At 42.8% G+C, this 25,965-nt stretch overlaps 1 protein-coding gene across 1 annotated transcript in view; it reads right to left on the reverse strand.

Moving 5' to 3' along the window:
- Positions 1-205: 205 nt before the first annotated feature.
- LOC107381287 (AN1-type zinc finger protein 3) overlaps positions 206-25,965 on the reverse strand; it is a 32,658-nt gene continuing 6,898 nt past the window's right edge. Inside the window, exons 2-6 of the mRNA XM_015952882.3 lie at positions 19,646-19,686; positions 18,980-19,162; positions 15,290-15,355; positions 13,920-14,135; positions 206-570 (exon numbers count right to left, since the gene is read on the reverse strand). Coding sequence (XP_015808368.3) covers positions 416-570; positions 13,920-14,135; positions 15,290-15,355; positions 18,980-19,162; positions 19,646-19,686 — 661 coding nt within the window. The 3' untranslated portion in view covers positions 206-415. The remainder of the gene's footprint in view (positions 571-13,919; positions 14,136-15,289; positions 15,356-18,979; positions 19,163-19,645; positions 19,687-25,965) is intronic.

Below are 25,965 nucleotides of genomic sequence, written 5' to 3' on the forward strand. Positions count from 1 at the left end.
ACAGTCTGGTTTCCAAAACAAACAACTGTATGAAGCATTGTGTTTTCTCTTGACAAAGCTTTACTCACTTTCGCACCATTCAGACTTCTGTCGTTAAAAGCTCCCAAGGAAGTGAAGAAATCATTTTCTTCACTCTAGATTGTTCCGTCTGTATTAGGTTTGCTTGTTTTTCCAAAAGGCATCTTAGCAGAAGGGATATGATCAAGCCAACAGGAGCAGGAAACAAACGAGGGAATTGTTCAAAATTCTAAAGAATGAGCTGGCTGAACTTAAAACTTAAAGAAGGCAGGTTTGTTTCCAGCAAAAAAATAAAAAATAAAAAACCTCATGTACGAAATAAGAAGCGGAAATCATATCCCTGTTTGCACTGAGAGACCATCTGAACGCAGAGGATTTTCCTGGAGGGAATGGCCGCTCAGGAGCACTCCTCTCCGATGCGCTGGCAGGATCGGCCCACCTTACGGTCGAGTTTCACCATCTTGAGGACGGCCTCCTGACGTCCGTGTCCCAGGTGGTCAAAGAGACACTCGTGTTGCTCAGGAAGACGATGAAGCATACAGAAGACGTAACCTAAGGTGGTAGAAAAAAGAAAAGGAGAATATTGAAGCAAAACAAGACTGTGGCAGACATAACCATGGACAGATGCTAATGTATATGACAGATAAAAGTAGATAAAAGATAGTAAAATCTATCCTACTCCATTGCTTCTGATTTTATTCTACAGAAAACTAGCATCTCTCACTGACGTGGTCTCCATTGTAGCACTTCTAACAAGTCCCGCCACCACCGTAAGCTTGAAAGGCTCTGAGGCAGCTGATAGCTCACTTCATTGTAAACTTATTCATCCATGCATACAGAAATACTGCTGCTATTCAATAAGTGGTGATTAAAACCTTACGTTGAACTGCACATAAGAAGGGAACGTAGGGCAAACGGTTAAACAACACAAAATACATTATTCACTAAATAAAATTAAATCAACTTTACCACCAAGCTCTTTGCTGACTTGATGCAAGAGACTGATCAATTCAGACACGTCCCAAATGTAAAGGTGGCAACATTTTAAAGGCGTCCTAAAAAGGGTTTGCTGTTTCAATTGGAAGTTGTTCTTTGAGCCTCTAAATAGCCTCCGACAAGCATGTGTATAAATGAGAGACGGACAGGAAACGGGGGGTGCACAAATGGACTGCTTCGCTACCAGTTCTCATCTGTATCAGCAGAGGAGAGGCCAGCGATAAGCTTTGCTGCCATGTGTCATCCGTGTTAGCCAAGATGGCGGTGGGGTGGGGGGGTGGGGGGGCAGGTAAGCAGCAGGAGCAGGTGGAGCAGGCTTAAAAAGCGCTGTGTCCGTCCAATTTCTGCTGTGTATTGTTGGGGGTGGGGTGGGGGAGGTGTTGGGACGTAAGTAGGGCTACAGCATTCTTCTTTTTTGGTTTCCTCACGTCCAACAGGAGGTTAGCAGTAGCTCGGCCTAGCAATCTGTGGTTAGCATTACCGTGACCAACATTTGTATATTGCAAACGTTGAAGTGGGTTGGGACATCCAAATGTAAGAGTGTGGGTAAATGACATGTTAAACCAGCTTTTCTCAGACTAAATTGTTTGTCTGTGGCAATGGATGCTCCAATCTAATTAGCTAGCAGGCTAATGCAGAGCGAACATGTTGCCTCAGGAGAGCAAAAATGTGTTACGGCTGGTGGCTCCTTGCCCTAGGAGGCTTGTAACTCCTTTGGCGCCATCTCCTGACCTCAGAGAGGTCCATGTCTAAATGTTTGCTCCAAGGGTGTTTGAAGGGTTTATAGTGGTTTCAGTAGCGATCGTTTGAATGTGTGAACGCAAGTGTGCTTTTAGAGTTTTAAAAGAGATTAGGAATCATGTGTGAAGGCTTCCTCTGGGCCACAAACTGGACCTTTGGTTAAAATCCTGATCAGTGGACCTCGTCTTGGTATGTTTGAGAGCTTTTAGATAACCGTTTTAAATGAGAATCCACATTTTAAAGCTGTAACAAGCCTTTACAGCACTGGTATTTACAGAACATTTAGGAAATGGAACATTGTGTTTTTAAAATCCTTATTTATAATTAAACATTTGTTTGATTTTTACCAGCTTGCACACAACCTCTGTGATATGCTATTATCCTATATTTTTACACCAACCATGGGTTGTAATAAATATCTGCAGTTTGGATGCATTTTAAACCGGACAGTACGGCTGGGCGATATGGCCTAAAATCAATATCCCGATATATTGAGGATTTCACCTCGATAACGATAAATGAACGATAACTACAGGTATGTGCAGAAACAAAAGCTGTCCACTAGATGGGGCTGTCACATGTATTACGTTGAGTCACATTTTTACACGACTCATGATGGTACAGCTTCTTAAAGGGAAATTAATTTTGCCAACCTACACAGACTATCTTCATTTTTTATTATCAAATTTATTGACATGGGAAAATTTCTTGATAAGAGTCAGATATTTCGATAACAATACATTTTCGATTTATTACCCAGCCCTACTGGACAGCAAAGGCAGCACAATGGTTACTTGTAATGTGTGCATGTTTTGCATGGTGGAAAAGACAGAGCTGCATGATACGCCGCTTTAAAAACAAACATTGTCTTTCAGCTTATTTCCTTTAGGCCTTGCTACAGCAAATCATCTAGCCCCATTAAGTCCATTAAGTCCTACTTCACCACTAATACTCCCCGTTTACTGCAGCAACTTGGATAAAAACAGAGCCAGCTGAATTAAAGCTACATATAAACAAAGAGAAATTGCAGGCGGACAGCCAAACATCAGGTTCCCCAGTCCCCTGGAGCACCAGGTGTTACAGGTGGCGTTTCACACCGTGGTTAATAGTCAAACCAGTTAATCCTTGCAACCCTACCTACAATTAACAAGGTAAATGTGGTTTTGAATTCTTGGACCCCTTTACAATCGTGTGTGCCTGTATTTTGTTTACCTGCACTCTGCATGTGTGTTTTAAACATGCTGACCTTTCTGTTACTGCTTCACTACTGCTACTGCCTGCTTATTGTTAGTAAATAGCATTTCGTCTTTGTTATCATTTATAAATATGCATAAATGTTCAGTTTTGTCATGCTTCAGACAGTGAAAAACGAAGGTTTGACATTGCATGCAAACAAAACTATGGTGAAAGGTGGGTTGTTGCCAATTTGAGGACAAATTCATCAGCATGAAATATTTTAGTTCTGTATTTTGCTGTGGACTGTCTCCTTGACACCTGTGTCATGCATAAAACATAGGCACCACACCACAATCATGAATAGTATGTGGCTGCAGATCTGCTCGAGTCACGGCTGAGACGCGTGGCTCAGTAAATACACAAGCAGAAATGAAATTCATGATGTGTCACACATGCAACAAGTACACAAACTGTGTGAAACCAGCCTGAGCAAAACACTGACGGTCCCCAACAGAGAGGAACTTGTTTAGGGGGAGATGTTTTCTGCAGCAGCACATGCAAAGGCAAGAAAACAGCAGCCACAGCCTCTTTTTATTTAATAGGGAGGTCAGTCAACCAGGAACAATCTTATTTTCGGTCATTTAGTCCAACCTGGTCTTATTAATGTAATGATACGCCTACATTTGTAAAGTCGTAATGAAAAAGAAAGATCCGATTTTTTTAAATCTGCAAAAAATCGTGATACGACACCTTATACTGTCTCTCCTAAAAAGGCCAACTATAAACCTGGTGGCTTAAAACAGATGTGGCAGCAACAATCTTCTGAATGACACCATCAGTATCCCCACTTCTTTTACTGATGTTTCCATTTATTGAGGTTTGGTGATATTTGTTTACACACAGCTCTGTTAAGGTCTCTACAGCGCTCATTAGGATGAGGTCTGGACTCTGATCAATCTGTTGTAACAATTATTTCTTCTTCAGCCATCATTTTCTTGATTTGTTGGTTGGATGGAGATCTGTGTCCTGCTGCATAACCTGGTTTCAGGCAAGCTTCAGCTGTCACACAGATGGATCAACGTTTGACTCCAGAATACTGTGGTATACAGACGGGGGCGTGGCCAGCCCGCAAGATGCTCAGGTCCTGTGGCTGCCAAAACTGCAATGCTCTGCTTTTTTATCTGTACTGACGCAAGCTTTAACATTTGACCTGCCAAATGAGGCCTATAGAGTTCGAGATGTAGCTCCTGTTCATTTTGCAATTTCTCCACGTGTTGCATATTCTGACCTTAAGGTGAACCTGATGTGGCAACTTGCCAAGGCTGGCAACTTTCTTGAATTTTTTCCATTTATTTGTTGTTGTTTTTTTTTTCTCACTGTACAAGGATGGAATCTAATTTGTTTGTACTATATTGATTCCCAGATCACCGGAAAGCTACACAGATCACTGGAAAGCTACACAGATCACCGGAAAGCTACACAGATCACTGGAAAGCTAAAACAAATACAACAATTTCTCCTTACTAGCGAGGTTGTTTTTGGTCCCGTTTAAACATCCATTCTCTCGTTTATGCCTAAAGCTACAATTTGCAAATGAAACTGAGGATTTTCCAAAATGTCTTCAAATGTTTGCAGGAGGCTCTGACTTTTCCCAGAGGTGTTGCATCATCAAGAAAAAGTTTTTAAATTGGAGTTTAAGACAACTTTCAGAGCGGTTGGTGACCAAACTGTGAACAAAATGAGAGTAAATTGATATTAAGATGCCTGAGTTGCAACAAGAATTTTTGCATAATTATTCTGATCAATACAGTAGCGGTTTTAGGCACGGGCAGACAGGGCAGTTGCCCGGGGCGGCATTTTTTCATGACACAAAAGGGGCGCACAAGCGCTGAGTAAAAAAAAAAAAAAAAAGGAAATCTGCGCCTCACCGAGGTTTTCTATTATCTGTCATATGACAGTGTCTGGATTGGAAACAGCAAGTTGGCGCCCCCTTCAGCTGCAGGCGCTCCGTGCACCGTGTGTGTGTATGAAGAAGAGGAAGGGGAGGGGTGCGGCGGGGGAATTCACCTCTGGTGGGTCCAAATGAATTGAGAGGGTAGGGGCTGAATCAACTGTATCAACATGGCTAAAGTCGATCACATCTTGATGTTCTTCCACATTTCATTCATAATATCATAAACACAGGCCTATCATTCTTTCAGGTGTTTCTGAATTGTGTGAAATGGCCGAATAAAAAAAGGAAAAACAAAACGATTTTGTGGTCACCCCCCCATCAAGGTCAAATTGTTTAGTCCTGACTAAAGGAAACTTATTGAGTCAAGAGCCAAACAGAAGAGATGAACATAAAAAGGCTAAAACCAACAGGTGCCCGATTCAGGAATAAAAAAGAAAAAAAGTGAAGAAAGATAAAGGTATGTTCGCTCCCATGATGCATGTTTTCAATTTTTTGAACCACTTAACTGGGATTTTAACGGTTAAATTCTGTCAACTAGTTGCTAACAGAGCTAATAGGCTGAAATATTGAAACGAATATTCAAATGGTTTGAATAAATTCCTTGAAGCGTTTTTTACTGATTCAAACTAGGATTTGTTAAATGCTCGCTGCAGCCCGTGGCCTGCCTGAACAACAACAAACACATGTTGATCAAGTTCACATAATAATAAATAAATCAACTCTACAAGCAGAAGAAAACTCCCCAGTCACCACTAACTATCCTGTTTATTTATTGCAGATGGCTGCACTGATTATTTTTTACCTGGTTTGTTCTGTAAAAGTTGGCATTTTTGGTAGTCTACAGTTTTTTTATCTCGTCTCGTCTCGTCTCGTCTTCCTCCGCTTATCCGGGTCCGGGTCGCGGGGGCAGCATCCCAACTAGGGAGCTCCAGGCCGTCCTCTCCCCGGCCTTGTCCACCAGCTCCTCCGGCAGGACCCCAAGGCGTTCCCGGACCAGATTGGAGATGTAACCTCTCCAACGTGTCCTGGGTCGACCCGGGGGCCTTCTGCCGGCAGGACATGCCCGAAACACCTCCCCGGGGAGGCGTCCAGGAGGCATCCTGACCAGATGCCCAAACCACCTCAACTGGCTCCTTTCGATCCAGAGGAGCAGCGGTTCTACTCCGAGTCCCTCCCGAATGTCCGAGCTCCTCACCCTATCTCTAAGGCTGAGCCCGGCCACCCTACGGAGGAAACTCATTTCGGCCGCTTGTATCCGCGATCTCGTTCTTTCGGTCATTACCCAAAGCTCATGACCATAGGTGAGGATTGGGACGTAGATCGACCGGTAAATCGAGAGCCTGGCTTTCTGGCTCAGCTCCCTCTTCCCCACGACAGATCGGCTCAGCGTCCGCATCACTGCAGACGCCGAACCAATCCGCCTGTCGATCTCCCGATCCCTCCTACCCTCACTCGTGAACAAGACCCCGAGATACTTAAACTCCTCCACTTGAGGTAGGACCTCTCCCCCAACCCGGAGGTGGCAAGCCACCCTTTTCCGGTCGAGAACCATGGTCTCAGATTTGGAGGTGCTGATCCTCATCCCAGCCGCTTCACATTCGGCCGCGAACCTACCCAGCAAGAGCTGAAGGTCAGAGCTGGATGAAGCTAGGAGGACCACATCATCCGCAAAAAGCAGAGACGAGATTCTCCTGCCACCAAACTCGACACACTCCACACCACGGCTGCGTCTAGAAATTCTGTCCATAAAAGTGATGAACAGAACCGGTGACAAAGGGCAGCCCTGGCGGAGTCCAACCCTCACTGGGAACAGGTCCGACTTACTACCGGCTATGCGGACCAAACTCACGCTCCTCTGGTAAAGGGACTGAATGGCCCTTAACAGAAAGCCACCCACCCCATACTCCTGGAGTGTCCCCCACAGGGTGCCCCTGGGGACACGGTCATAAGCCTTCTCCAAATCCACAAAACACATGTGGATTGGTTGGGCAAACTCCCATGCCCCCTCCATCACCCTTGCAAGGGTATAGAGCTGGTCCACAGTTCCACGGCCAGGACGAAAACCACATTGCTCCTCCTCTATCTGAGATTCAACTATCGATCGGACCCTCCTCTCCAGTACCTTGGCGTAGACCTTTCCAGGGAGGCTGAGGAGTGTGATCCCCCTATAGTTGGAACACACCCTCAGGTCACCCTTCTTAAAGATGGGGACCACCACCCCGGTCTGCCACTCCCTAGGAACTGCCCCCGATGACCACGCAATGTTGTAGAGACGTGTCAACCATGACAGCCCTACAACATCCATAGCCTTGAGATACCCAGGACGAACCTCATCCGCCCCCGGGGCTCCGCCGCTGTGTAGTTGTTTGACTACCTCAGCAACTTCTGCCCCCGAGATCGGACAGTCCATCCCCAGGCCTCCCAGCTCTGGTTCCTCCTCGGAATGCGCATTGGTGGGATTGAGGAGCTCCTCAAAGTATTCCTTCCACCGTCCGACTATAGCCTCAGTTGACGTCAGCAGCTCCCCATCCCCACTGTAAACAGTGTGAGCGAGTTGCTGCCTTCCTCTCCTGAGGCGCCGGACAGTTTGCCAGAACCTCTTTGGAGCCGATCGATAGTCTTTCTCCATGGCCTCACCAAACTCCTCCCACGCCCGAGATTTTGCTTCGGCAACTGCCACTGCTGCACCCCGCTTGGCTATCCGGTACCTGTCTGCTGCCTCCGGAGACCCACAGACCAGCCACGCCCTGTAGGCCTCCTTCTTCAGCCTGACGGCTCCCCGAACCTCTGGTGTCCACCAGCGGGTATGGGGGTTGCCACCACGACTGGCACCGGCCACCTTACGGCCACAGCTAGCAACAGCCGCCTCGACAATCGCAGAGTGGAACAAGGCCCACTCGGACTCAATGTCCCCCACTGCTCTCGGGACGTGGTCAAAGCTCTGCCGGAGGTGGGAGTTGAAGACCGTCTTGACAGGTTCTTCTGCCAGGCGTTCCCAGCAGACCCTCACTATGCGTTTGGGTCTGCCAGGTCTACGCGGCATGTTCCCTTGCCATCTGATCCAACTCACCACCAGGTGGTGATCAGTTGACAGCTCCGCCCCTCTCTTCACTCGGGTGTCCAAAACATACGGCCGCAGGTCAGATGATACGACTACAAAATCTATCATCGACCTGTGACCTAGGCTGCCCTGGTACCAAGTGTACCGGTGGGCATCCTTATGTTCGAACATGGTGTTCGTTATGGCCAAACTGCGGCTTGCACAGAAGTCCAATAACAAAACACCGCTCGAGTTCAGATTAGGTGGGCCGTTCCTCCCAATCACACCCCTCCAGGTCAAGCTGTCATTGCCCACGTGAGCATTGAAGTCCCCCAGCAGGACAATGGAGTCCCCTGATGGAGCACTATCTAGCACTCGTCCCAGGGACTCCAAAAAGGGTGGGTACTCTGAACTGATATTTGGCCCATAAGCACAAACAACAGTCAGGACCCGTTCCCCGACCCGAAGGCGCAAGGAAGCTACCCTCTTGTCCCCCGGGGTAAACCCCAACACACAGGCAGAGAGTCTCGGAGCTAACAAAAAGCCAACCCCAGCCCTCCGCCTCTCACCCGGAGCAACTCCAGCAAAGTAGAGTGTCCAACCCCTCTCCAGGTCTCGGGTTCCAGAGCCAATGCAATGTGTCGAGGTGAGTCCGACTATATCTAGCCGGTACCGCTCAACCTCTGCCACAAGCTCCGGCTCCTTCCCCGCCAGCGAGGTGACGTTCCATGTCCCAAAAACTAGTTTTCTTGTCCGGGGATTGGACCGCCAAGGCTCCCGCCTTGGTCTGCCACCCGATTCGCATTGCACCGGACCCTTCATGTTCCTCCTGCGGGTGGTGGGTCCACAGTTGGACGAGCCCATGTATCCGGTTCGGGCTGGGCCCGGCCGGGCCCCATGGGCGAAAGCCCGGCCACCAGGCGCTCGCTCACGGGCCCCAACCCCAGGCCTGGCTCCAGGGTGGGACCCCGGTAACCCTCCGGGCCGGGTACTCCGACTCTTCATTTTAACCGCCATGAAAGATCCTTCGAACCGTTCTTTGTCTCACCCTTCACCTAAGACCAATTTGTCATGGGAGACCCTACCAGGGGCACTAAGTGCCCCAGACAACATAGCTCCTAGGATCATTAGGGCACTCAAACTCCTCCACCACGATAAGGTGACGGTTCAAGGAGGAGTACAGTTTTTTATGTCAGTTTAAATTACAATTTCAGAGGCAATTGTAAAATATTATGGATCATGATAAAGATCTATTGGAGATCTACCCCAACTTTTGGACTGCTCTGCCAGTCACTGTGGCTCAAGCTGAGAGGAGCTTTTCAAAACTTGATCAAGTCATACCTGAGGTCACCTATGTTTCAGGGGCGGCTCACTAACCTGGCTCTGATTAGTATCAATCACTCAGTAGGGGAGCAGATTTCATATGATGACATTATTGATGATGTTGCATCAAGGTTAGGTTTTAATTTTAGTTTGTGTTTTCTGTTGTAAGTGCAGTGCTGTATAGTGATTATCTTTAGTTTGTTATGTGTGAAATATTTTTGCTATTTAGAATATTTATTATATATTATGTGCATGTATTCTTAATATTTAGTTAGTTTAGTTGTTTTTGTATATTTGATTCTATATATTTTGATACAGTATATAATGTATAGTGCTTTACATTCTGACAACTTCATAGTAATTAATGTAAATATGTGCAACTTAGAAAAATGAATGTTCAGTAGTCGTTCTAATAAAACATGCCTGTTTGTAGAAAACGTGTGTGTTCGTGCAGGTGGGGTGGTGTGGTGGTGGTGGTGGGGGCGGTTGGGGGGGGGCGCTCAAAGGGGGCCTCGCCCAGGGAGTAATTCCATGTAGAACCGCCACTGGATCAATATGCAATAATGTCGTGGGCTCTATGTGCAAAATGCTGTGTGTTCTAAATCAGAGGGATTCCAATTCAAAAGCTGATATTTTCTCTCTACAGCCAGTCGCCATGATCACAGCTCAGTGAAATCCGGGCTTAAGAAAAATGTATGAATACCAACCAAACATGAACATTTCAGATTGTGGGAAGAAGTCAGAGAACTCTAAATATTTGTAGAATTTTCCCAAAAGCCGGTCCTAATTCAAACCAAGATCATCTTGCTGTGAGTCAACAATATGAACCATTGCACCACTGCACAAACCTTGCTGCCAGGTTTCATTTAGATCAGTGAGCAATTCTAGTCACATTCCTGCATGTTTTACAGGTTTATCATGGAATGGTAGCAAGAAAGCCATTAAAAGATGCTGGGTAGGAGCCTTCCAGGACCAGGACTGGATACCACTGGTTTAGATAGATCTCAACAGGCTCTATGCATAAAATACTGTTACATTTGGAACCATTTACTGTTGCTTTGTAGATGTTCTGATTACCGTATTTTCCGGACTATAAGTCGCACTTTTTTTCATAGTCTGGCCGGTCCTGCAACTTATACTCCGGAGTGACTTATATACCAAATTATGTAGGCTATACTGTGCTACTGCGGGCCGGCGCCAGACCAGGAATGAGCTCCCCTGCCCCGCTGTGAATAAAAAACACACAGCCATCCCCTGCTGGAGCCTGTTGCGCGCCGTTGTGCACTGGATCCGGCCCAGGTTTCAGCTCCTCTGCCCCACCATCACCTGCTGCGGGCCGGCTCCGACCCAGGAATGAGCTCCCCTGTCCCACTAGGAGGGTTTCAAACACCGCCATCCTCTGCTGGAGACCGTGGCGCGCTGATGCACCCGCGTTGTTTATTCTGTTATTGTTACCGGTACTTGTCTTGCAATGTGAAATGCTTGGTCTCAGATTTTGTAAGAAAAATAATAAAATTTCCCCCCAAAATGTGACTTATAGTCCAGTGTGACTTATACATGTTTTTTTCTTCTTCATTATACACGTTATGGCCGGTGCAACTTATACTCCGGGGAGACTTATACTCTGGAAAATACGGTACATTTTTCATGCGTTTCTTTCTGTATTTATGGCATGTCCTAATGTATTTGTCTCATTTAAGAAGTACATTTATAAGAAACATGTTAATATTATGAATATATTTAAAAGTAGCATTGTTGATTTTATTTTAAGTAATTTTCTTCCACAATGTGGCTGTAATGAGCGATGTAAGGTTCCTGTGACACAGCAGGTACATTAGAGCTGGCCAGCTCTTTCCTACTTAACACCTGTAGAGCTATGTCAGTAACTCATGCCAGACCCATGTCCACGTTGCAGCAGTGAACTCAGCGTGGAGAATAAGAAGCACAAGTACAACAAAATATGAAAAATTAGAATATGGTGCAAACATCCATTTATGTCAGCAATTTGACTTAGACTGAGAAACCATCTAGAAGCTCAGGAACCCTTTGCAGGTGTTTTGGAGTAATTAGCTCATTAGAGAGTGCTGGTGAAGGTCATCTAGGTCATGGTTGTAAGGAGAAACTGTCTTTACTCAGTTATATTGACTTCAGTTCTAGTCACCGTCATCCTAAAGAAAAGCACAGCCTGGCCAGATGTGTTTTCTTCTTTAAACTAAGAACTGTGAAGTTGGAGATTTTCGTCGTTTAACAACCAGACGACATCCTTTCAAAATAAGAGCACCTGCTGACGCTGCCGATCGGTACCGGGGTCAACCCTTCAGACGGGCTTTGACGTGCTGCGACCGCTGCTCCGACAGCTCCAGTACACATCCGAGGTTCTTGGACCTGGCATTTCCTGATCTACCTGGGAGGCCCCCCACTGGGGACGTACACGGCAAAATAGCAGCTCATGTCATCACTTTATAAGCCTCGTGATATCTAGTCATAACAAAGACTACCAGATTCAATGACGTCAGCCTAAGGAGTCTGAACCAACCACACACACACACACGCACCAACACAACATCCACATCCATTTTCATCCATCACAGAGTTAGTCCTGGTAGATTGTTTAGAATTTATAATTACGAAATTAAAGATTCTCAAACGATCCCATCTCTCTCTCTTTTCTTGTCTCAAAGTCAATACAGAGTGTTTAATTAAACTCCCTGATGATAAAAACAGCCTATTCTTCTGATTATAAAAAGTGAACTACTTACAGTGTATTAAAATACAACTCTAGATAGTTACATCACTCTATTCCGTTACAAGAGCATGGTAATCCAAAAGGGTTTAAATGAAGGCAACTGGACTTCTTAAAAATGCTACGCCACTATTTAGAGGCTAACAACTCATCGGTGGTAGAGAGGAGAAGTACCCACAGTAGTTTCTGCTCATTAAATAACAATAGACAGCTACAGGTTATAAACTTGACTCTCCCATATTCCAGTCAGAACTGACAAAGCTCCTCAGATGAGAAGCAAAACGTCTTCAAGAAACCAAAGAAGTCCAGTTCTCCTCCTTTGAACCCTTTTGGATTGATTAGAGTGACATTGAGTCTAGAATATTGAACCTTTTCACGATACTCTAATTGTCTCAGATTTTGAATTTTGGGGTTTTCATAAACTGTAAGCCATAATCATCACCATTATTAAAAAGGCTTGAATGTATTGGCTTGGCATGTAATGAGTCTATCTCATATATTAGGTTTCACCTTTTAATTTGAATAAGTGAAATAAATTCACTTTTGGACAATATTCTAATTTTGAGTTTCACCTAGCTTTTAGGACACTGTATCACCTTCGAAGCTCTGTCTTTTCTGCCACGCAAACTGTCCAACATGCCCAACACTAAGTGGCTGCTGCAATGCCTTTGCTGTCCGGTTTAAAATGCATCCAAACGGCTGACATTTTCACTCTCCTGAGACAACAGGTTAACTCTGCATTAGCCTGCTAGCTAGCAGCTACTTCTGACCAACAAGTAGCTTATAAATTAAGCCCGTGGATATGTTTTTTTTAGGAAAAATAAACTAAACTTTGAAAATTAATAACACAAAAGGCTGGACAAACAACAGAGAAACAGAAAAATACAGACATCAAATGAACACGTATGTACCTTCCTAAGGTTTACTACTATGCTTTTGTTCTGCGCAATTTTAAATGATTAAAATGACTTGTATTCTAATTTCTAATTCTAATTGAGATTCTTGGACCAGTGCTGGCATAGTGATTGAAAACAGCAGTGGTTCAGGTCCTGCTATTTTTGAGTCTATATGTCAGAACAAATGCCTTAATTAGCAGCTTAATCTCAGTGCCTTCACCTTGTGTCGATCCCTAGAAAGATGGATCTTAGAGGCATCGTGTAAGAGCAGATGCCATTGCCAACTGAGTGTTACATCACTGGATCAGATTCTCTGCAGGAGCTGCCTTTTTCTACCCCATTTACAATTTGAAAAGCATTCATGCTTTCAACTCATTATCAAATCTTCTTGCGTTACACTGTGGAACATTCTGCAGGACCATTAGCAAAATAATCTGCAATTACCACGATAGACAGAAATGACTATAATTGCCCCCCATTTCCCCTTTTGGTGTGTGAAAGGTATATTTTGATAGCACGCATTAGAGTGTTAAGGATGGATAACACATGCATTGGCGCCTGGAGAAAAAAATAAAAGAGAGGGGGGAGTCAATTTGCAATTTAGGCATTATTGTGTTGGTTTAAGCAGATTGGTCTTTAAGCAACGAAGAGCTTTGCCTTTTAAAGCACTTTAATTTGTATGCAAACAAGTTGATTAGCAAGCCAAGTATTGGTTTAAAACTGCATTAGTGCTTGTGGTAATTGGCTTATGTTTTATGTGCAATAAAAAAAACATTTGGGATTACTGCAATAGTCCCTAAAGGCTAAATAAAAGCAGAAAAGGCAGAAAAATAAATATCTAGGGCAACAGGGAACCTCCTCTTTTTTGTTTAAAGATATGACCAAATTAGCATGTATGTATTTTTGGATCTATACTGTAGAGCTATTTATACTAATATAAAAATGATTTATTACATAAATAGGCATAATTTGCTAGCATAAAGGCCTTTCCACGCGAGTATAAACTTTAAGAGTGCAAAAGTGTTTTCATACCACAGCGACAGGAGCCCAGTTCTTGCTGTACCAGCTCCAGTTTAGTTTGGCAGCTATGGCACCGTTTGCGGCTCCGCTGCTTAGAGCCGCCGCGAGACGAAGGTAGCAGTGATGATGCTGACAAAGATGACGATGCTGATGAACACTCCTCAGGTTCTGGGACCTCACTCACTCGCACCCGCTTCTCTGGTGAAACGTCACTTTCTGACTCTGAGGCTGGAAACACACAAGCACATAAGAAACAGGAAAAACGTTACGGCCACAACTTTGCACAACTGAGGTTTTATAGATCCTCTATCAGGTAGAACACGATTCCCCATTAGCTGGATAAACTAGACATACTGTTTGATGTCTTGAAAGTGGACATCTTGCTTATGCATTCAGGTTCTAGTGAAGTTGGACTAGTCTATTAAAATGCTGTTTAAGTCTCCTACATATCTGATTTTACCCCACTAATTGACAAAAACGTCATTTAGATAATAATAGAAAAATAATTGCAACCTACAAATCAGTTTTCTGTTACAGATTAACCCGTGTGAAAGTTAATTAACCTTCAAAAACTGCTGAGAATTTACTTTAGCTATCAATTTAGCGCCTTCTGCCCACATGACCATCAAGCTAGCATTTATTTCCTGTGAATCCAGAGCTGCAGCTTTGAAATGAATATTAAGAAGGGGGAAAAAAAAAACTCCAGGATGGTCAACCTTAAAAGAACAAAACATGCATGGCCCAGTCCACAACTGGGAGACAGAAGAGGATGACACACTGGGTCAAAACATTTCCTTTGTTTTTGTATTTAATGAATAAAAAAGAAACAGAAAAAGAGACAGCGATATGAATAGGTCTCCTGCTTTAGATTACACGTCTGTATCAGGGACAGTAGGAGCCTGTAGCAAGCTTCGGCTGGCTGGCTAGAATTTCAACTCAGCTTTTCTCATCAATCCAGCAGACTTTTTCCCCAGCTTTGCCAAAATGCAGATCAGCGCTCAATAAATCTCTGAGAACTAGGCCATGCTTGGCAGTCAGATAACCCCCCGCCCCCATGTCCCACCAGCCTGCCTCATCGATCCCTCATGTATGCGAGAATGTGAGCGAGCACATGTTCAACAATAGCAAAGCTTCCTTCTCAACAGACTTTTGTTAACTTGGTACATTTCAGTCACTTAAACAAAATGATTGTGGTTTATAACTGAAGCTTCTGAATTCTGTCCAGCACAAAAGACTTGTAGCACGAGCAGAATTTATATTCATTAGCTCTAGGACTTTGTATCCATCTACAACTCCTCAAACGGTCTCTCACATTTGAGAATAAACAGGTGAGGAATAAAAAATATAAAATATTGAAAACTCCTGGTAGAGCCGGGGCTTACCGGATTCATACGAACGCTTTGTGGGAGTGGAGAGGGAACCCAAGGCTGTGTCTGTGCTGCATACGCCTGGAAAAACAGACAAAGTCAGAAGTTTGAGAAAATATGACACAATATGAATTCTCTTCCTCCTCAGACTTGAATGTCCCACATCAGATCACCTTTCCAGTGAATAATCTCCTATTAAAAAGCTCTCAATTGGTTAAAAGACAAAAAGTACCCATTCTGTTTTTTTATACTGAATGAATAACCCAAAGCTGAAAGACATGTGGGACACTTGTTAGGGCCAGCATGAAGTCAAGGAAGCCTAAAGACAAAAGTTGTGGGAATTTCTGATCATGGTTGCTCAGATACTCTGATTCCATTTCCCCACACAGAACCAGGATGAAAAAAACATGATTCGACTGTGAGGAATCCAAAATTATGCTGTGATGTTGTTGCTTAGTTTTTTTTCTCACAGCAACTATGATGGATATCTGAATGGAAGATTACAGTTTCTATGTGTGCAGCAAGAAAAAAGACAGCAGGACAGAGTTTACATTAGAAATCTGTGATATGACCCACCTAATTCTGACAACAGTAACTGGCACACAGGTGATTTGATCAATAAATGTATTTTAGATGTCAGTAAACACTATGATAGAACACAGTTTCACCAGACTGACAGCATAAAACATCTTTTTGAACATCTGTGTTATAACGCATTTCTGACCCAATCCTTTTGTCTGTTTTAAAAGAACGTGCCCATGCCCCACTGCAAAATGAGTTTAAAAGCATGAAAAGTACTTTGAGAGGAAAACAATAAATAAAAATGTAAAGATTTATTTTGCAACAGTGACTGGTGTGAGCCTCCTTGCTGCTGCAGATGAAGTCTTGAGGCAGCCCCTGTGGGTTTTGAATGAGGCCACAGCAGAAGCACCTCACACAGGTAGGATGTGGCTAAATGTTGTGCAGGTGAAGCCAAAGGCAAGAAATGCTTCATCATCTTTTCTACTCTTTGGCTTTTATGTGGCCCTAACAAAAACCGGTACATGATGCAAGCATATGTTCAAGTAGGGCTGGTCGGTTACTTGAATTTTAACGCTCTGGGCTCGGCACGATCATTAAAAAGAAATTGTGGAATATTTGCTGCTCCTTGGTGGGTTACTCTTGCGCTGCGAGTTGCAAAGCGCTCCTTCCACACAGTGTTGCAAACTTAGCAACTTTGTCGCAATTTCTAAACACGTTTCCAAGTCCTTTGTGATTTTCCTTTCCCCAAAAGTGCCTAGCAAAAAACCCAGCAACATTTCTGGTGGCCCTTAGTGAATGTATCTATAACTTTGTCATCGATATTCCCTGCAGGTTAGCACAACACCCAGCGTGCGGTCCAGACCATCGTTCCAGACGGAACCCAGTGTTCTAGCCACGACTGAAACTCCAGCATCACAGCTCAAAAATCCTGTCTCACAGAAGACAGGAGACACATACCCCCCCCCCCTGGTGTGGCTGGAAAAACACTGCTACCATTAAACTTTTATTTTATCATTCATATAGTGCACTGCCTTAATGGACGGGGCCCTGACTTTGTGGAAGAAAAAAAAGGCATTACAAAACGAATCAAATGCTTTCATTTTACCCGTTTTTGAGACGTTCATACATTACTTGTAAGGCATATGCTGCTTAAAAGAAATTAAATTAGGTGCATTCAAATATACCCCTCACTTTAACAATGGACAAGGTTAGTAGATTTTTTTAACACCTCCACACATCAATTTGGTCTTTTATTTTGTCCTGTGCTGAATAGGCGTCTACAAATAAATGTGTCACTGTATAGAGATGACAGATGCCAGGGCAGTTGTAGGTGTCCTCTTCGAGCCTTTGCTCCAGTCATGGCATCCTTTAGTATCGTAAACTGCTTCAGCTAGCAGATCTCTAGAAGTATTCAACTACAGCCTACAGAAATACTCTACAGGTGCTGGCCAGTAAATTAGAATATCATCAAAAGGTTGAAAATATTTCAGTAATTCCATTCAAAACGTGAAACTTGTACATTATATTCATGCAATGCACACAGACCAATGTATTTCCAATGTTCATTACATTTAAATTTGATATTCATAAGTGACAACTAATGAAAACTCCAAATTTGGTATCTCAAAAAATTAGAATATTCTGAAAAGGCTGAATATAGAAGACACCTGCTGCCACTCTAATCAGCTGATTTACTCAAAACACCTGCAAAGGCCTTTAAAAGGTCCCTCAGTCTTGTTTTGAAAGCACCACAATCATGGGGAAGACTTCTGACTTAACAGCTGTCCAAAAGACAATCATTGACACCTTGCACAAGGAGGGCAAGACACAAAAGGTGATTGCTAAAGAAGCTGGCTGTTCGCAGAGCTCTGTGTCCAAGCACATTAACAGACAGGCGAAGGGATGGAAAAAATGTGGTAGAAAAAAGTGTACAAGCTCTAGGGATAACCGCACCCTGCAGAGAATTGTGACGACAAACCCATTCAAAAATGTGGGGGAGATCCACAAAGAGTGGACTGCAGCTGGAGTCAGCGCTTCAAGAACCACCACGAGGAGACTCATGAAAGACATGGGATTCAGGTGTCGCATTCCGTGTGTCAAGCCACTCTTGAACATGAAACAGCGCAAGAAGCGTCTCGCCTGGGCCAAGGACAAAAAGGACTGGACTGATGCTGAGTGGTCCAAAGTTATGTTTTCTGATGAAAGCAAGTTCTGCATTTCCTTTGGAAATCAAGGACCCAGAGTCTGGAGGAAGAGCGGAGAAGCACAGAATCCACGTTGCATGAGGTCCAGTGTAAAGTTTCCACCGTCAGTGATGGTGTGGGGTGCCATGTCATCTGCCGGTGTTGGCCCACTCTGTTTCCTGAGGTCCAGGGTCAATGCAGCCGTCTACCAGGAAGTTTTAGAGCACTTCATGCTTCCTGCTGCTGACCAACTTTATGGGGATGCAGACTTCACCTTTCAACAGGACTTGGCACCTGCACACAGTGCCAAAACCACCAGCACCTGGTTCAAGGACCATGGTATCCCTGTCCTTGATTGGCCAGCAAACTCGCCTGACCTTAACCCCATAGAAAATCTATGGGGTATTGTGAAGCGGAGGATGCAATACGCTAGACCCAACAATGCAGAGGAGCTGAAGACGACTATCAGAGCAACCTGGGCTCTCATAACACCTGAGCAGTGCCACAGACTGATCGAGTCCATGCCACGCCGCATTACTGCAGTTATTGAGGCAAAAGGAGCCCCGACTAAGTATTGAGTGCTATACATGCACATTCTTTTCATGTTCATTCTTTTCAGTTGGCCAACATTAGAGAAACAAACATTTTTTCATTGGCCTTTAGAATATTCTAATTTTCTGAGATACCAGATTTTATGTTTTCATTGGTTGTCACCTATAAATATCAAAATTAAACGTAATAAACATCGGAAATACATTGGTCTGTGTGCATTGCATGAATATAATGTACAAGTTTCACGTTTTGAATGGAATTACTGAAATATTTTCAACCTTTTGATGATATTCTAATTTACTGGCCAGCACCTGTAATAACGGTGTGTTCTTCATGACTCACTTTGACTTTTCAGCTTTGTGCAAGAAAACCACTGAAAACCAAGCAGACCTTCTTATACAATCTCTATGAAAGAAAATAAATCGTCACTCATTAAGACTCAACTTGCCTTTCTGAACAGAGGCCTCTCCAGTGTCTCCTGGCAAAGAGTCCTCTGAAGTGTTGGGTATTGACATCAGGGATTGACTGATGCTGCTGTTTGTTTCATTACAGAAGATGTCTGTTTGACTGCTGCTGGTGCTTGAAGAAGTCTTTGGAGCACAGTCATCATTTGGTTGTTTATTCTGAATGTCTGAAGAGAAAGCGACACAGTGTAGTGCTTTAGCGCCTCTGGTCTACATAATCCAAATCAGCAACCAACTTCTGGACATGAAATGAAAGGCAACTTGTGCAAAAGGTGGAATGCATACAGCAAATAATGTATGTTATTTTATTCTTTTCTAGTGAGAAAGTAATTATAATCCATGTTTGTTCATTTTAGCTGTCCAGTAGATGACTGCTCATTTAATTCTGAAAGCAAATGATCTGCTTCAATGCCTTGTAGCACTGATTTGTGTTGTGCATCTTCATTTATTAAGACAGTTGACAGAGATCATAATCATTTCACATTGGATTACATTTTTTTCTTCCTGTGCGAGAACAAAAGACAAATCTTATGGCTGTTTGCAAAGTAAAATTGAAATATTAATTAAATAAAGACATTTATTTAAAGATGTGTCAGCTCTGTGTTAAACGTCAGACACTTAAATCAAATATACTGATCTGAACAACTCACCTGCAAAACATTTGGAGCAGAGATTCTTAGTTTTGCTTGACCTGGAGAAAAACAGAGAAAACTGTTAATTGCTGATAGAAAGACATTAACCCCCCCATTGCCCTATTGGATGACCCCTCCAGGACAGGGGATGGTTGAGCAGGGTTGAGGTGGTGCTCACTCATCACAAATTGAAAAAATCATCTGGGGTCCATTGGACGCTGTTAGGAATGTGGATGAGTTGGAAATAAAATAGACAATAAATAAATTATATTTCAGTCAAAACTCTGAAGAGAGTAGCCTGGCAAGCCAGACTAAATAAATATATTTATTTTTTTTAAATGTATTATTTAGACTAAATAAATACATTATTTAGTCTGGCAACGCTTCAGTGGCGGTTCTCGGTCGTGGGGTGGGTTCTACCGTTGTCTTTCAAACAATCTCCACATGCTACTGGCAACGCACAACGTGACATGCTCACCACAACGGATGTCAGTAAACAAGGAAGTCCACTGTTGAAGAAGGGAAAAATAACTCCTTCTTCTAAACAAAGGACTTAAATACATCTATCTGCTCCTGATTCAAATAAAGCCCAAGTCCTAATTGACCAAAATTGATGTAAAAGCCATTTCAAACGAACTCTCGCCATCTTGTTACATTCCGTCGCATCATCCCGCCCATCAGACGAATAGAGGGCCCTGATTGGCCCACAAAGTGGATAGGGATGCAACGATGTCTCTTTTTCCCAAACCGATACGATACAGATACTTGGATCTGAATACTCGCCGATACGGATTACCAATACAGATACTTCTAACATATAAAAAAAGGCAATGATTTGGAATACAGATTTTATTTTCTTCTCTGCTTTCAACAGGAAAAGACTGTGAGGTAGATACAAAGTAAAATATATGAATGGAAATCATCACAAAACTAAAATATTAGGTGAACAGAAATGACAAATTACAGTGAAGCCATTTTCAAGCAACTGCATTGGTATCGGTTAACTTGGTGCATCCCTAAAAGTGGATAGAGTGCCATTATTGGTACACCATTGTAGACAGCGCTCTATTGGCTTGAAACCCCTACAGAGAGCTGTGATTGGCCCACGAGAATGCTGCTAGGGACCGCAGAGGTTCCAACGGAGCGTTCCTAGACCAAACTTTGCAAATCAAGAATTTGGTCTGGTTCACTAGGGTATGAAGAGAGGGCTTGCTGCAACAAGAGTAGTCAAGAAACTGAGAAAGGCAAGTAAAACTCGAAACAGTGCACACGGTGTCCATTGGACCCAACCGACACTGCAAGGGGCATAATTTGGGCCAAGACCCTTCAAATGCTTACAGAAGTACTCGCCACGTCTGTATTAGTGACGTTACTGAGAAAAGGTTATGAAAATCAAGAAAAAAATAAAACACCCGGGGTCCATCTGACCCTATTAGGAATCCTGGTTGGGAATTACACTGACTGGGATACAGTTTCATAAGCAGATAACTAAAGGTAGACGTATTGTTTATTAGAGTAAGATGAGGAAACTACTGAAACACATAAAAATGAAAAAAAAATCTAATAAAATAAAAATCACAATCTGATCTGTTTTATTGGATTTGCTTCCAATATCAATAGGAAAATGAATAAGTTCCATGTTGTCGTTCTTTTTTAAAACACATAAACGGTTTTGTTACCTGTTTTTGACGCTACGTTTCGCCGACGGCTGCATGATGAATAAGTTGCTAATATACCAAATATATTTTGTCAGTTTGCCTGATAAGAAAACATCTTAAATTTACTAAATCGGTTACTGACTTAAAAACGAGCTCATCCTCTTGTTGCCATGTTGTTATAACTATCAAGTAAATTTAACTGCAACATGCTGGTGAAGGTACTCAATCATCCAGGGCACGCTAATCCTAGTAAGATTTCAGGGGAGAAATCCAGTTTCACAGCAATTCGCACCTTCAGGAATGTGACCAAAACATCTCTCAGATGAACCGGAACAGCAACGACCCTAACAGGACTCAAGGGACGATTTGGGAGGAGGTGTTGTACCACCTTTAGAAACACAAAATAAGAACTGAGACTCCACACTTTTTGTTCTAGAAAAACACACTGCATGACCGGAAATACCTTTTTTTAATTTACAGTATTTACCCTACAATCACATAAAAAAGGTTCATTTAAAGCCCTCTTTTCAGATCTAATAATCTGCTCACAAAAAAGGTAATTTGGTCACCACGGCTATCCATAGATGCTTCCCATTAAACAGGGGAGGAAGGGGTTTGACTCGTCTCTCCGGCTTCGCACGAGCAGGATGGAAAAACAGAACTATGTTGGCGTTGAACGTCCCCAAATAATTAAAAACCATAACACCAAATGCAAAGTTTAGAGCAGCACGTTTACACAGAGGCTCTCAGATTGAGCAAACTTGTGAGAATACACGTAATAACCGCTTAGAGACGGAGCAACATGTCGCTAGCATTGCGGCTAATCGCTAGCATTGCAGTTTGACCCATTATATCGATATAAAGATATAAAGTCGTCTTGTATAAAACTTATATCGATATTTTAAAAATATCGATATATCTCCCAGCCCTGTGTGGAAGTAAACACACTGACTTTCTTCCTTCAAGAACTACAATCCTAATGTTGTTCATTACTGCACAGTTACCTTGAATGGACATACAGTACATCAAGTCAATGGTCAAACAAACCTACATTAGCTGAAAATGTAACCATCAGTAACTAATGAGCAATCAGTATGATGAAGCTGTGGTTTAATTAACTCTTTTATTCCGATGAAAATGAAAAGCCATGCAGGATGTGTGTTGGCACTGCACACATCTTAAATGAGGATGAGCAAATCCAACTGTTGCTTTAGCCACAAACCATAAATGAAAACTTAATTACCTTGCCCCGTTTAGCAACTACAAAAGCTTTGATGCTGTTCAGCCATTCAAGTCAGACAATGAAAATTTTATTACGGTTTCCTAAACATACTTAACTTATTCTTCTTTGAAATAACATAATTGTTATGGTGGTGATCAGCGAAGCCTGTACAATCTCAGAAGCACAGCTCTTTGAAACAGATGGGCCTGATTTTCCTCTGAAAAATTGTTGTTCCTTTCCTCTCCAGCTCACAACCTTACTGTCTGTGCACCGAGTGTGACGGTCGCTGCTATCAGTCACATTCTATTTATTTTCTGTGCTTCGTTGCACACCTTTGTCCTCGTTTCTAAATGTAGGGTCTGCTGCAGTCAACCTGAGGGATGTCTGTCAGTGTGCAGATTTGAAAAAGAAAAGAGGAAACAAGCAAATTAAGATGAGGGCCAGAAATCATCCTAGGACACATACTGAAAGCAAACTGTGTAAACAGCAAATCATGTCCTGTTAATAACCTTAAAAATATATTCAAGTGCAAATTCATTAAGAAAAGAACAAGGATGACGAAACTATGACACAGCCTGATCTACATTCATTAGCCTGAATGAAGCCTGATCAGAGCTTCTCGTAACTTTCTCATCGCTGGTCTACAGCTGGTAATAAGAAATAAAAATAGATGTCATCCTTAGTAGAGTGACACAAGAAAGTTTGACGCAATTTGAATCTCTAAAATTCCAATGACAAATATTTCTGTCAAACAGACATTTTATTAATCATGCCATATCCAACACTGGCATTAACAAAATCTAAAATAATTACTAAAAGCAATAAAACACAAATGATAACATCAGCTGTTATTACGCATTTTGCATAAAAGGTAAGGATTAAAAATGTGTTTTCAGTCTGTTTTTAAAGATCTTAAAGGTGTGGTTCAACACAAATCAAGATGCAGAAAGTCTGCCGTAACAGACCACTAGACATAAGAAAATCATACAATGGACTGGGACAGCACATGGATAATAAACACAGAGCAACAGAATTTCAAAAGATGGATCAAAGAAGCGATTGAAATGAAGAGACCAAGTCCCAGGACCATGAACGGCGACAGAGAAGTTTACACGTCGGAACACTCATGGGACTTTGTCATCAACGGAGAAGGTGCAGGCAGTAGAGGGCGATATCGTCCTTTTATCGCAGATAAAAGGAAGGGACGCCACGCACATCGGCATTTGCTCTGACAAAATCAGCAGTGGATGCCAAAACATGTTGACTAAGGTAAAAACAAGCTCTTTTTGCTCTGTGTATAATGAAGAATCACAAAAAAATGTATTTTTACGTTATTAGGGTTCTTTTTCCAAACAATGCTAAACAAAAATTCTCATGAAATGAATAAAGATTAAGATACTTTAAATAAAATACAAGCTAAATGTGATGAAAACCTGATGAAATGTTAATCACATGTTAAAAAAACGAACAGCATATAAGGGAATTTACGTTAACGAGCTATTAACGCAGATACGACTTTGTCACCCAGCATATTTTACTGAGGATGTTTTTCTTCTCACCATTCGACTCCTTAAACCCAAACTAGGTCTAACTAACGTAACCCCGTCATCTTTGCAAGCACGTCTTCACTCGTGCTCTGCGCTGCAGCAGCTGTTGCTTTCGTCCAGAGTTGACGCAGCTTGACAACATTCATGCAAAATGGAGGTTGGATGATGGAGTCTAAATCTCTACTTATGGCTAAATTTATATCATATCAACCATATACTGGTTATACCATGCATTACTATCCAACAGTTTCATTGAACAAGATCATAAGATTATGGACCTAGTCCACCCTTCTAATATAAAAATTAGTGTGGACTAAAATGATGATGGCGTTCTCTATAAAATCGATCTAGAATCACAGAAGTCAAAAAACTAATTAAAAACCCAAGGTCTACACTAACGCCATTTTGAACATTTTAAATCATTACAACAGGACATCTGACTGTTTACATTTGTATGCAGCACAAGTCAGTTTTGACAAAAATGTACATATAAGTAGAAATCTATCATAAACTTCCATTCTCTTCCAACAAAGGTAAAATTAAAAAAAAGAATAAGATCACAAATATCAGAACTGAAACATGAAAGCATAAAAAAGACCTCTTCAGAAACTAAAGTTCAGTCTTTGCCTCAGAATGGTTGTCTGGATTTGGCTCTGAAGGCTGAACCATTGTTCTGCTGCTTCACCAAAGGCTAGAATGAGCAGCATTCCCTGAGGGCTTTCTGTGATTTTCTGATCCTGCAACTGTTTCAACAGGAGTAAACCTGCAGCAGGTATGCCTATGCAAGAGGGATGACTGTGAACCTTTCAGTATTCTGGAGTTTTCACAGACAGGGCCTGAAGCTTTAGATCAGTGTCTCTTCAATGTGCGGTCACTCCCCAGTTAGAGGGATGTACTGACTGGGGGCTGCATGACTTAATTTTTTTTAAGTCGACAGTCAAGTAATGAAAATCGAGTCGACTGACTAGTCGTTGATGACATCATACACCTGAAGCGGTTTGGTTCGCTGGAGTTTTTGACAATTAAAATTGCGCCCACATTTTCAAAGTTAAAAACATCTTTTTAACAACGGTAGTTTCTGCATCTTTACTGTTCCCCTGCTTCAGCCCTCTCCCCCCTCCCCCTGTGCACCGGTCGCAAACTCACTGATGCGCCTGCAGCCTCTCAGAGTTCTTGCTGATCTAAACATTAAAATAATAATTTCATTTTCTGTTCCTCACTTCTGATTAACTTCAATGGTGTCTGTTTGCTGCAACCACCAGGTACAAAAACGACTTTATTTGACTATTTTTCTGTCCTGTCTCTGTTTATTATCTTCCTGCATCTCCTCTCAGTCCTAAAGAAAAAATGCTACCTGGCTTCATATATTATGAGTTACCTTTGAACTGCAGTTCTAAAAGAACTACGGACCAAAAAAACAGCAGTGTGTGCGCCGGCTGCACAGCAGCGAAAAGCATCAGGCACAAATAAATGACAGAAAACATAAAAGGAAATGAGCCAACATGAACGATTGTTTGTTAAATTTGTTTTTGAGGTGGCGACACCTTATTTCATAATGTTACTGTGGCCGTGCTCAGGACGCAGAAGCCTGGAGTGTGTCAACGATCAGAGCTTTGCATGTGCAAGCTGGTTAAGGTTAGGATGGGGGTGAGGGGAAGGTTAAATTGCAAGAGGGTAAAGGTCACAATTCAGTCAAATGTCCATTTTACCGAGGGCATCAGACACCGACACTGGCACAGCGTGTCGCCTCCCGACGCGCAGGGGCTCATCACCTGCTGTCTTTTCTGAGGACTGCATCTTGTCGGTCATTATCACGCAACAGTGACTAGTCTATGAAAGATATTCACTACAGAGCAGTGAAGTCGACTAGTCGATGCAACCCCTAGTACCGACTAGAATGTCTGGGTTAGC

The sequence above is a fragment of the Nothobranchius furzeri genome, chromosome 9, assembly GCF_043380555.1.
Source record: "Nothobranchius furzeri strain GRZ-AD chromosome 9, NfurGRZ-RIMD1, whole genome shotgun sequence".
NCBI lineage: Eukaryota > Metazoa > Chordata > Actinopteri > Cyprinodontiformes > Nothobranchiidae > Nothobranchius > Nothobranchius furzeri.